Source organism: Hippoglossus stenolepis, chromosome 3 (assembly GCF_022539355.2).
Source record: "Hippoglossus stenolepis isolate QCI-W04-F060 chromosome 3, HSTE1.2, whole genome shotgun sequence".
Classification (NCBI taxonomy): Eukaryota; Metazoa; Chordata; class Actinopteri; order Pleuronectiformes; family Pleuronectidae; genus Hippoglossus; species Hippoglossus stenolepis.
In genome coordinates, this window is record NC_061485.1 from 9308073 (window position 1) to 9320980 (window position 12908).

General features: G+C 42.1%; 1 protein-coding gene across 1 annotated transcript in view; it reads right to left on the reverse strand.

Moving 5' to 3' along the window:
- LOC118102254 (cadherin-22) overlaps nt 1–12908 on the reverse strand; it is a 144093-nt gene that overhangs the window by 36932 nt on the left and 94253 nt on the right. The window contains exons 6-9 of the mRNA XM_035148318.2: nt 7555–7674; nt 4025–4192; nt 1890–2071; nt 636–892 (exon numbers count right to left, since the gene is read on the reverse strand). Coding sequence (XP_035004209.1) covers nt 636–892; nt 1890–2071; nt 4025–4192; nt 7555–7674 — 727 coding nt within the window. The remainder of the gene's footprint in view (nt 1–635; nt 893–1889; nt 2072–4024; nt 4193–7554; nt 7675–12908) is intronic.

A 12908-nucleotide genomic window follows, 5' to 3' on the forward strand; every position in this document is an offset into this window, starting at 1 on the left:
TATTACACCTGGATCTCGGAGCCTCATGCATTTTTAATCAAGGTAATTTGCACAGGCCCTGCGTGTGTCGGCCTGTACTCCGTCAGATAGACTGTCTTAGGCCTTATCTGTATTCCCCTCTCACACCGCAATTGCTCTTCTGAAGACGTCTAAACCGCAGACCTTGGTACAGAAGATTATCAGATGATACTGTTTTTATCACACACAGTGATCTGAGAGTAAAAAAAGAAGAGACGTACTGTACGGCTACATTCATTGTGCCAGTCCCACTGTTCTCTGTTTGTTTGCGCTTTCACTTCACCAAGCTATTGCTAAAAAATGACCTTGCACTTAAATCAGCCACCTTATTACTTGTAGTTACTCAATTAGAGTTTTAAAACGATTTTTTCGTAGTGCAAATTTTATTCCATTAAAAATCTGTTCACCTGTGTTTTGACTGACATTTTTATTATCAGGCTAGCTGCTGTTGTAAAAATCAGGTGTGTACCGACATTATCTAGTCTTGCCATTGTCCAGTTTTATCAGCATGGACTGTATACATCAATTTAATTTTAACTGTCCTAAGTCTGATTCGATGTGACATTATACCACTTAGACATTTTTCTTTTATCGGAGCCTCACATCCTTCGTCTTACCTGACAGGTATATCCTTCACATCCGGATCTCTGGCAGTGACGACGCCAACCAGAGCGCCTACTTTCGCATCCTCCTGCACTTCCATGATAGTGCCCTCTGCAGGTTGAAAGATGGGTGGCTCATCAATGTCCGACACACTGACCCGCACGATGGTCTGGTCTCGGAAGGAGCCCAGGTCCACGAAGCGGGGGTCAACGTGCTTATTTACCGCCTCCACCACGACGTTGTGCGTTCGCTTGCTCTCGAAGTCCAGTTGCTGGAAGATAAGACACACGCCCACAATGCTCATTACTGACACTGATGGCCAGAGGGTGTAACTACTACTACTAATGAATGAGCATGTAAGTGTTGCAGTACAGATTCCAGTGAGAACATGTATCCCATGATCAAGTTGATGGTTCTCCTCAAGTTATCATGACGCCAGAAGCAGCAGCAAAACCTCGAAAGTCAACACTGCTGTTCCGTACGATGGCTAGGATTAGCACATTTGTTGCAACTGAACCAATTATGTTGTTATTACACACAATGGAAATGTAAAAGGAAATGTGGCTAGAAAGGCTGTTAATGGTATAGTGGCTGATTTGTTGGCGACCATTTTCCAGCACAAAGTGGCCATTGTTTCATCCTCATTTTATGTTAAGGGTTCAAACAAAGCGGAAAGAAAGCAACTGAATCATCAAGCATCATGTTTGTGATGAGTTATGAATGAATATGAGTTTTTGTCCTCCACCAATGACGTCACGTTTTCATCCCTGTTTGTTTGTTGGTTGGTTAGTTTGTTTGTCAGCAGGTTTTCACAGAACCTACTTAACAGATTTCCATAAAACTTAGTGGGGCCCAGAAATAGTCCATTCAATTTGGGTGCAGTTCCGGGCAATGGTCACCAATTTCCATTCATGGATCTTGATCAGGCATAATTAGGTGCTTGATCTATGGGAGTGTGTGCAATTTGGCATGGATCTGCATAAAACATCTGGAGATCGAATAGATTTAAATGTCGCTTCATAGCGAAGTTCAAAGCCAAGATAACGTGGAATCCATAAGTGTATGTATCTTCAACAGTTTAAGAACTATGTCCAAATCAACATGCAGTATTTAAGGGTACTTTTGTGCATTGGCAAAGGTTAAGCGCTCTTCTGAGTCTTTTTTTACTTTTATCAAAATTCTGTTGACTTTGCCTCTGTGCTGCTCAAAACAAACACCAGCTTAAAGGAGAGCAATAACGGTGCAGACTTCCTGTAAATGAGCTGTACCTTCTTGATGGAGACAACAGCTTCCTGGGTCTCCACATCAGTGGTGACCTTGAAGAGATCGCCTCCCTCTTTGATCACGTAGCTCATGTCTGTGTTATCTCCCATGTCCGCATCCGTGGCGATGACGCGTCCAACCGGCGTCCCCAGAGCCGCCCCCTCCGACACAGAAAACTGGTACATCTCTGGTTTATGGAGAAAGTGGAAAACATATGGACAGAAAAAAAACAAATCAATAACAGTGAGATTTGCCGAAGCCACAGCAGAATGAGGTGGGGAAAAAAAAACTGTGTACGTTTATGTGCAGAAAAGCACCACAGCAGAAGAAGAATGAGAGACATAGGTTACATGGAGAAAAGTAGGAAAACCACCAGTGGAGGGAGGAGGAAGAAAGATAGATGCTTGGCCGTAGGTAGAAAAGGGAGAATGGGAGGCGAGGATATTGGTCGAGGAGATTGATAGGGACTAGAAACAGAAACGTGGGATGAGGAAGGGAATGAGATGGTGACAGAGAAATAAAGACATAAAGAGAGAAGGGGACAGGTAATGGAAAAAGGAGGTTGGGATGGGAGGTAGACTCCAGGAATCCACTGAGAGTCAGATCATTACATTTACATATACATACATTTACTGACTCACATTATTATTTCAACCATTTTCTACAATCCAAAGATATCACATATCATGTTTTGTCGTCTTGTGCTATAACCCACGACACCAGCCTTATCCTTCACCGACCTATTAAGAGTCACATTGCATTCAATAACAGTCCACTCTTGTTAAAATGTAATTTTGATTAATATGATTATAAAACGTAAAACATTTAAATAAATTAAATGTCAATTAAACTCAGATTACATTTCAAACTGTAATTTTTAATTGTATTGGGATTATGCAATGCATGTATTAAATTTGAAGCCATGTGGTGCGCACGATCATGAACATCTTAACGTTAACGTTTACTCATCGTAGAAACTGAATGTGAAGTCCCATTTCAATTGGCAGAAAAAGGGCTGGGGGTAAACGTCTGCTCGAGTTCATCATGAAGAAAATAAAAAAGGAGAAAAGTAAGACGATACTGTAAAACTTTATTCTCCCCCAGAGGCATATTATGTGAAAAAAAAACTCTTTACACATACAGAGTGCCATCTTCTTCTGCATCCTATTTATGAGTCTGCCTTCCAAAGTGTATCTATCCCCAGTAGAATACAGTGGAGATGCTATAATCCTGCAGGGTTTATCCCTCTGACTGGGTAAATATGATTTACTGAGATGAAAAAAGGGATTTATACACGAATAAGATAAAGGTGTGGAAACATATCAAACACAATCAACCACACTGTCAGATGCTGTTCCTCCCGCTGTAATACAAACTAATAGTTTGACTCTGGAAAAAAAGGTAGACAAAATAAATAGTTAAAATGAAAGCAATATAAAAAATAAAGGATTATTCAGCTATTAACATGATTATGTGGCTTTAATAGTTTACTTTAAAAAGGTGGACAAAAAACAAAGTGCCCTTACTTTTTTTATGTGGTGTTGTGAGTCAGAAATAAACCAGACACTTGCTGCTCGCTTTAAAGAAAGGCTCCAGTTCACCATGGTGATGTGAGACGGACTGTATTTTTAATGCAATATTTCAATCATACCTGTTAGGCCTGTGTGCACTGAAAGCCACATGAACGCCATTAGGACCAGAAAGCACCTGACCGTCATAAATCCTTAACATTACAACGAGGGAACAATCAGCAACAGTGATTCAATCCTTTCTTGAGTCTCACATAAAAAGAGCAAGCATCAGTTCCCCCGCAGTTGATGGACTACTACAGGGCTCTGCGCTGCGGGTCTGACTGGCCCATAAATTTAAGTTAGGTGATTTTCTCCGACTACATGCAGACCATTCAGTACGGCCACTGACGCTGCCATCGCTTACTGGTGTCAGCGGCCTGCAGGTCGCAAATTATAATGTGTGTCTTTTGTCATGTTTCCGTGTCCTGGCTTTCGCTTTCCTCGATATTCTCCAATTGTCGCTCTTTTCTTTTACACTATCAAATCTTTTCTCTCTAATTCCCCCCCGTCGTGTCTCGCCGTCTCCCTCCCTCCGTCTGAAAGAAAGCAAACGTGTTGGACACACTCACTCTGTGGGAAGCGCGGCGGGTTGTCATTAACATCTGTGATCACTATGGTCACTGTGGTGGAGCCGGAGAGACCGCCCATTTGTCCGGCCATGTCTGTTGCCTTGACGACCAGCTCATAACGATCCTGCGTCTCGCGATCCAAATCTGCCACCGCTGTCATGATGAGCCCTAATGATGGAGGGATGGAGGAGAGAGACAGAGACAGTGCGGAAGAGTGGAACTAGTAAGTGAGGCCAGTGGAAAGGTTGCATTAGTGGTTAGCACTTAAACGATAACTACATTCCCCCTCTCACTTTGAATATCAACTTCTGCTAAGCACTGTATTATGGAGGCACAAGTGCAGCACATTCTATTTCATCTCCTGGATGGAAGAGATTGTGGCACATTGCACCTCTGCCCATACACCATTTTATGGCTCAGCTGTATTAAAATTAATAATATATAGGGGCAGAATGAAGGCATGCCTCAGCCAGCCTGCACAGCATTACAACTCCTCCATGCTGGATCAAGCTGCACTCAAGCCTGAGAAGTGGATTTCCAAAGAGAAAGCGAGTGACACAGAGAGTGATATTACGTCGGGAGAGAGAGAGAGAGAGAGAGAGAGAGAGAGAGAGAGAGAGAGAGAGAGAGAGAGAGAGAGAGAGAGAGGCACCTGCACTGACTTAATTTTACTCCACAGTCCACATTCTGTTACAATAAATAAAAGTCTTTTAATAGAACAAACTATTAAATAAAGTGCATTTCTTTGACTTTGAGTTGGTCGGCAGAACAATAAAGAACTGAAAGAAACATTTATTCACCCTAGTGAACATTTGTGGAAACAAATCTGTTCAATCCACTTTGTCCAAACACAAACAACCTGACCATATATATGTTATGTGTGATTTCTGGACCATAATGTCATGTTGTTGTTGGGATATGAATACATGACATTCTCTCTGTAAAGGTTAAATAAAACTGTATTGAGTTGCCCTCTCTTTTTATTCTATATATGTCTCAGAGTCTAGCACATGGTCCTCCTCGGTGTAAAAGAGACATTCCCCTTATTGGCCCAGCAGCAGTGGCATCAGGAGCTGGCTGGTTTGCTGTGCAGTAGTAATATAATTCCACTTTACCCCTCGGGATTTTCCACATCAGAATCTATTGATGCATTTCCTGGGCTCGGTGCGCTGTCTCACTCCCAAAGGTTTGCTCTGTGTTGGGTACACAACTCACTGATTCCAGTCACATTTAGCCCAGGGCCGGTTCTATGAGTCGCCAGAATACAGTACATTCAGCAAGAGGAGTTAAGGAGCGAGGCAGATGACATGCTCCTCTTTCATCCACCAAACACCAGAGGGGATGGATCTAAATTAGGAAGAGTGAAGCACCAATCTGCAGCTAGCACGGCACCGTTGCTCTGGTCGTGCATGTATGTAGAGGAATCTGTATGAATGGAGTAAGATAAGCCTGTGCCGTTCATTTTTCAATGCATATCACATCGTTTTTACAATCTAACCAGGTAGGCTGTGTACACCAACTGTGAAGTATTGCCAGAATATGATGCATTACATTAGTATAATATAAATAACCATGTTTTCACAATGTTGCTCATATCAGTTCATCTGACTGGGCAATGAAAATCCATCTCCTACGATCTGTCCTTCAATGGGACCGCTGTAAAAATGACATAGAGGTAGTTTTGCAGGGCCGTGGTGTTAGTTTGCCTTTTGTGCCCGATAGAGTTTACATTGCATGTCAGCAACAGATGATCTGCACATATACTGCTGCACTCACTTGTCATGGTTGCACCCATTGCACTCTGACATTGTAGAACAAAATCAGCTACCTGAGGGCTGGTCAACACCAGATACATTCGCACATCTGAACTTTTTTTTACTCCATTGGCCACAAAGATATGAAAGCTTCCATTTTTCCTGTTTGTTTTGGAAGGAGGCGGAGGAGGAGGAAGGTGGTTCTGTGTTAGCACCATAGACTGTTTATAAAGATGGATGATGCTTCTCCACTTCTTGCTGTTGTGCAAAAATGAAGCAGAAATAACCCCAGGTACGGCTGCAGCCATCCTGGGGTTCCTGAAATCACTTTGCACAACAGTGACCGATACACAGGCTCGACCATCCCGCTGTAGATCATGATGTTTAATGGCATAAAATGGCTAATTAACACCCAAAAATTACAGAAACCATCTTAGAGAAAAAAATTATTTAATATATTTTGTATTACTCCTGAATGACGGATAAGTGTATACAAAGTCTATTTCCAAGTAATAACAGTAAGAAAATAATAGAATAAGAAGTAGTGGAACAGCCTAGAACCAATGGGAATGTGTTCTTGTTGGTATTGCTTTTAAAATGTGATTGAATTACTACTTCATAGATTTTTATTTTACAATATCATGATCTACTTTATATTGAAAAAACGTGGAAATAGAATTTTATAGTTTTCCAGCGTCCAGAGTTATAGATAATTCCAGCGTGGTGACATCAAAAAATAAAAATAAATAAACGTTGACTTGCTGTTCAGATTGTTGTCAGGGTGAGAGAGAGTGATATTAATGACACAGATTTCACAGCTGCTCTGTCTCCTCTTCATCTCTGACCTTCTTGACTCGCACCTATTAGGCTGGCCCGTCCGCCTACAAACTGGGGAGAGGGGCGGGGGTGGTGGAATGGGGGTCGTGAGACAGAAGCCGGAATGAACCATCCAGTCTCCTCGCTAGGTCCCACCAAGGCAGAGCCATTTATCATCCAGGCACCGAGGCTGACCGAATCAAAGTGGTGCACACCAAAAAAGGAATCATTAAAACTTTAGTGCTTTTCCCTCGGGGGGGCCTCCGAAGGCAGCAGTGATGCTAAGCTACTCCTGGAAGACTGTGGGTCAGGCCATATCACTTCTATAAGCTCCACACCGGGGGGGGAAATAAGGAGTTTTCCATTATAAAGCTGGGGAACATGCTTCATAGTGCAAATCTTGATGTGCTGCAACAGTAACCCAATGATTCTTGATATACCGGTTGGAGATGACTTATAAAAATGGATTATTCTTAGATCCTTAGCGTTCGAGGGGCAAAATCATTTCACTTTTATGCTATATTTTATAGTGGATTCTGGTGCGAGGGATACCAGCCGAGTCCCAAAAATCCATCAAGCAGGTGGTATTAATAAAAGCCAAAAAAAACATTTACTTTATGAATTGAATATCCAGGCCATATAAGCTGTCTACGCTTATTTTTGCCTGTTGCTACTTCTCCACAGATAGGCTTGAAGGTGGCACTAAACACGGAGCAATTTGCGCCATATGGTATTTGAGCACTTGCTAAGATCAGCCTGCAGTTATTGGCTAAAACTATTATAAAGTTTCTCTCTTTTTGGCCGATTGATTTTATTTTTTTTGGCAAGACAATTTTGATTGATACGGGAGTTACGGTCTCTGAGCTTGAGATTACTGAAGGAGCACCAACGGAATCTTGTGAGGGAAGAAAAATGGCAAGTGCATTGAATACTGAACGTGGGGTTATTTATCGTTCTTACCCGTTTGCCTATCAACAGTGAAGAACTTTTCTCCATCCAGCACGCTGTACACCACTCTGGCACTGCTCCCGTACGCAGGGTCGTCGGCATCTGATGCAGTAACCTTCATAACAGATGTTCCTGTGGAAGATAGACAACAAAATGTCAAGAAAGAGAATGGAAATGTTCAGGCGCCCGGGGGTCACTGGGGAAGTGTTGGAATCTGAAAATGGGAGTTTAAATCAGACTTAAAGAGGAAAGTTATTGCACTTTGTACAAGAAGGGGCGGATGTGTTCCTGTACGTGTTTCTTTGTCAGTCTGTGTGAAACGCTGTAACATTTATCTTTGACCAGTGTGAGTTTTTAAGACCTTGACAGTGAGAATATTTGTTCTAACGTCTGACATACTGTCTTTCACAGAGCTGTTTGAAGCCTATTCGTTATGTTTCAGAGGAAATTTTGGTTTAGAGTGAGGTTCTTTGCAATGGTTGCGGTTTTGAGCTTGGGAAATGCAACAGGGACTCGCAAGTATAGCAACAGCAATCCGTCTGTGAGTTTGTGCAGACACCTGGGCATGTGTGCGTTCAAGCGTACTTGTCTGACTATACTTGAGAGAGGAGGGTTAATGCAATTGGGGTAACACTGCGCCAGGTAACATTTCATCTCCAAGCACATAATTTTCCAAGCAAATTTTTTTGATGTTTCCAATTACCTTCTCACCACACCAATCCTCAGAGCTGCTTTGCCTCCCATTGGCAGAGGAGTTGTGCTCGGAGATGAAAGGGAGCGAGCAGTCGCAAAGTCAACGTTACATCTTCAAAGACCGTTGGTGGCTCAAAAAAAATCGACTGCAAACAATTACTCATGATTACGGCCACTTACGCAGAGAATGGAGTCACTTCCACATGAAACCTTAAAAGTGAGATTGAAGGAGCCACGGCGTTTAAGTCATTATTTCCCACTCTGCGTTGTATATTTGTCAACCGTGTGCACACCACACACGAGCCTCTGGTGGCAAAAACACAGTCGCATCTCTCCATTTAGTCACACGTTTTAGTTAAAGCTCTGCCTGGAGCCGATGAAACTTTACGCTTTTTCATTTGTAAGGTCAAAAACTGCATACTTGCAGGTGAGCACATTTCTTTTTTTATAAATAATTGCACTTGCGGGCAAAAGGGAGATTAAAAGGGAGACGTTCCCGGTGCCATAGGTTGTCAAGGACAAGGAGTCAGTCTTTGTCCCCGTCCCTCTGGCCAATGCTATGGGTAATTAGTGACAGCTGGTGTTGTCCACCAAAGGTCACCGCCGTAGCCTTTCTCCGAGCCCTGTCATGCTACTGTCCAGCCACATAATGGCCGTATGCTAATGATGCTAATTAGCGGGAAGTGTCAGAGCACTGTTTGTTTCCTGTCATCCAACAGGGCTCCTAAGGGGGGCAGAGGGAGGGAGGGAGAAGCCAGTGGATTATCATTAAAGTCACCAGGCCATTAAATCAGACGGCTCAGATCACTCCCCCGCGAACGTCACCTTATAGCTCTCCCTTTGTTCTTCATATATGTGGCTAGGGGCTGGCCTGATGCACAGCTCTACCTGGTCTATGATACAAATGGAACAAACGAGGGTTTGCTACTGTGCAGCAATTCTGAAGGACGTGTCTCTGTGATTAATTAGCACAGCAGTGAATTATCCTAAGAAACAAAGCACATAATGGAGGGATAAATGGACGGACCGGTGTTCCTCCAATGTGTGCAACACCATCGGATCATCAATTCTGGTACCGTCTTCAACCTTGCGCGGTTCCCAGTTAAATCCTGATATATTGCGGCTCCCAGTGGATTCAAAGCACTGCATACTAACGAGGACGGAATGAGCTTTTAATTTATACACAGTCATTAACTCATACCAATATGCAAAAGTACACACCGGGCCGATCCTTGGCTGATCGAGACATGCAACATCCCAGTTGAGTGAGATATCTTTATTAATGTATTAAAAACTTAAGGCAGTATGGAGGTTATGCATTTTCATTCCTGGCTATATGCAGGGGTTCGTTAATTCTGCCTACCTGGTCGGCTCCACTGCTGTGGGCCTAACGAAGCCATTTTCGTCCGTGGGATTACTCCCTTATCTTAATTTTCCCCAGGTAACAATCAGCTCGACGCTCAGCTGTTTTTTGGGCGACTGGCCGGCAGCAATGTCGGATGGCTTGGAAGAACTATATAAATGCAAATGCTTCTTTATTGTGTTTATATTAAAAGGAGAAGTGAGGCAGTCAGTTTGGCACTTGGGTTCTTATTAAAGCTCTGGCTTGCATCCGTGTTTTCAGTGGGAGAATTCATTACTTACATTATCTGTTGGACCTGGCCAGCGTCTCACTTAGGCAGATTCTACTGTTGATGGACTTTTGGGAATTCAATAAAAAAAATCATTGACTTTTGCAGATTGGAATGTAATGCATATTACAGTATTAGGAGAAGTACCAGATTTTCAATTTCCCGGGAGTTCCAATCTGACCTCAACATTTCTCGAATGAGGCTAAAGGCGTCCTGATGCAATGATATTTTTAATGACCAGGTTTGTTTGTCTTTATTCCCTCTCAAAGGAACTTCTGTTCAACTATATATATATATATATATTTTTTTTTATATTTGTATGTCTGTGTTTGATAGCACAGTGAAGGGCAGACAGGAAACAGGGTGAGAGAGTATAGGGGAACCAGGTGTATGCGCCCAACATCATATGTTTCTCACATATCTTTGCAGTCACAAGACAAAATGAAATCGAGCGATACCTCCTGGTCTCAGATAGACAAGAATAAATCCTTTATTTTGCTGACACCTGGTATTTAAGGTTTTTTTCTTGTTCCAATAGTGCAGCGAGTTATATTGTTACCATAGAAACTTTGACATCAGTGTGATTACAGGTTCAACAGAGCTGACATGATTCTTGCCACAACCGGTCAGAAATGAGTGAAACAATACTTTTCAGAGTTATTCTAAAGTTACTTGTGACCCTTAATTTTGCCAGTAGTCTTCGCCAAGTTCTGACACTTTTTCAACAAATAAATATTTAGTCAAATTGCTTCCTCATGCTTTCAGTGGCTCCACTTAGAGTGAAACTAATGTATTCAGCCTGAAGATATTTACATTGTGGGTCGCAGCATTAAAACAATATTAAAAGAGACAAAAAAACATAATGCATCATGCTGATTTTCATATTCCGACCTTCAGTATAATAATTAGATGATGCAACGGCAAATTATACTGAGCTGTTTTCTCATCATTCATGAGATCAACTCTGTTTAGCAATGTTTGTCCCAGAGACGCTAATCTTCTGACGGAGCAAATAATTCATTATTACACATTTCCATCTTTTCAGTAATAGCTTTTTATTAGTATAACTTTTATTGCTATAATATGGAAACTCCTCCACAAGACACTTACAATGTATACACAAGATTGGCGGCTATATGACTTGCCTTTTATCATAATTATAAATGATGAGTATTATATCATATATATTTATTAAAAGGCAGCGACACTTGATCTACCTTTGAAATTATTATTTTCTTCTTGTGCTGTATTGTTGTTATAACATTGTCATGGTAGGACGGACATGCAACAGTCATTCCAAAGTAATAATGAAATGGCATTTAAGCATGTGCACAATATCCCTTGAAGGATAATGTAAATAACACTCAGACAAAAACTAAACCCGGTGAAATGGAGTGCGGAGGAAGGAATGCTTTTGGGGGGTAGAGGATTCAGGGGAGGGTGGTGTGACGATGGCTATATAGTTAGATTTATGCATGAGTTTGGTTTAATGGTATCAACACAGGCTGTTGGAATGGCTTCCCACACCACTTCAGCACTCTGGGAGAGATGGTTCAATTACTGTGAGGGGAGCTGGAGGAGGGTGCCACGTGTGAGACACTAGACTGACAGCTATTTAAGAGGCAGCCTCGTAAAAGAGATTTGTGCCCATCTCAGCTGGTGCCGTACTGGTGAGAGCTTCAGTGGAGGGGTCTAACGGCTGCAGCACGGAGCCCCTCTCCCGCTCCGACCCGCCTTAATCTGCAGGACTGAGTGCTCCCTGCCCGCATTATGGATCATTTAGTAAAGCCATAAAAGCTGAGGTGTTTTCACATGAAAAGTTATTTCTTCACTACTTCCACTGTGATTCATTCCCCTCTCATCCACATAAATGCCTTGGGAGAGAGAGGGGTGGAGAGAGTGATGGAGAGAAAGGAGGGCGAGAAAGAAAGGAGTATAAAGGGAAGAAAAATATGCCGTGTCATAAAAGCCAACGGCGTGCTTCCATTGATCCTCCTCAAGATCCCGGACAAGGATTTAGGGATGTCTTGCGTCTCTCCTGACAAAGATCATAAATCGAATCTTTATTAGCCGTCGCACCAGCATTTTTTTTTTTAATAGATCGGATCATTATTTGTTTTGTAGACAGCAGTGTGGGCCAAAGTGGCGTGTCAGTTTTAAATCTCAACCTCTCATCACTTTCATGCATCCTCCAGTCAAATAGTTACAAAGGCGATCAGAGCAGGGACGCCCCTTTCGAAACTTGAGAGTCATCTCTTCGTCACGTCGTCTCCTCTCACCCCAGACACCCTGACATCCACTGTGTGTGCACTTCATTACCTGAACTCAATGTAAATATCTACTAATTTCAGGAATGTCTGTCCATCTGTCTGTCTGTCTGTAATAATGCACGTCTTGAGAACCATTCATCTTATCGGCTTCACACTTGGCATGTGTACTGTATGTGTGGGCCAAAATTACCACTAGATCATTTTCATATATTCATTATTTTTATTTCACTATTGGACTGACACAGACATTAACAAGTGTCGTGGACGCTGATCTCCGTCATGTCAACATTTATAGAATCACAACATTAGTTTTGTCGCCGCAATGGTTTATATCCAACTGAATTACAGAGCTTTTGTTTTGAAAAGGTGTGATTTGGGTGTGAAGGCTTTGTTACATGTAATATGAACAAATAAGAGCTGTAAATAAAACAAACGTATATATGCCACGCATGTGAACAGTAACAAGGTAAATTCTGTTTTATTTTATGAAAAACATTGACTGTAAAGTTGGTGGAAAAAAACTGAATCTGATCGATGCACAATGGTTTGTAATGGAGATAAACCTTCGCTCTCTGTCCTATAGACTGTTAATAAAAAAGCTTGCACACAATGTCCAGCACGCAAACAATAAAAATGTGACTTCCTGTGTTTCTTGTAGAACTGTTTGAGGAGGAATCAGTAATGACAAGAAATATTTCTGAAGTAGCTCCAGAGCTTTAACACAGGACAAGAAAAACAGGCCATTTCAAACCGGCAGGTGTAGAACGGGCAC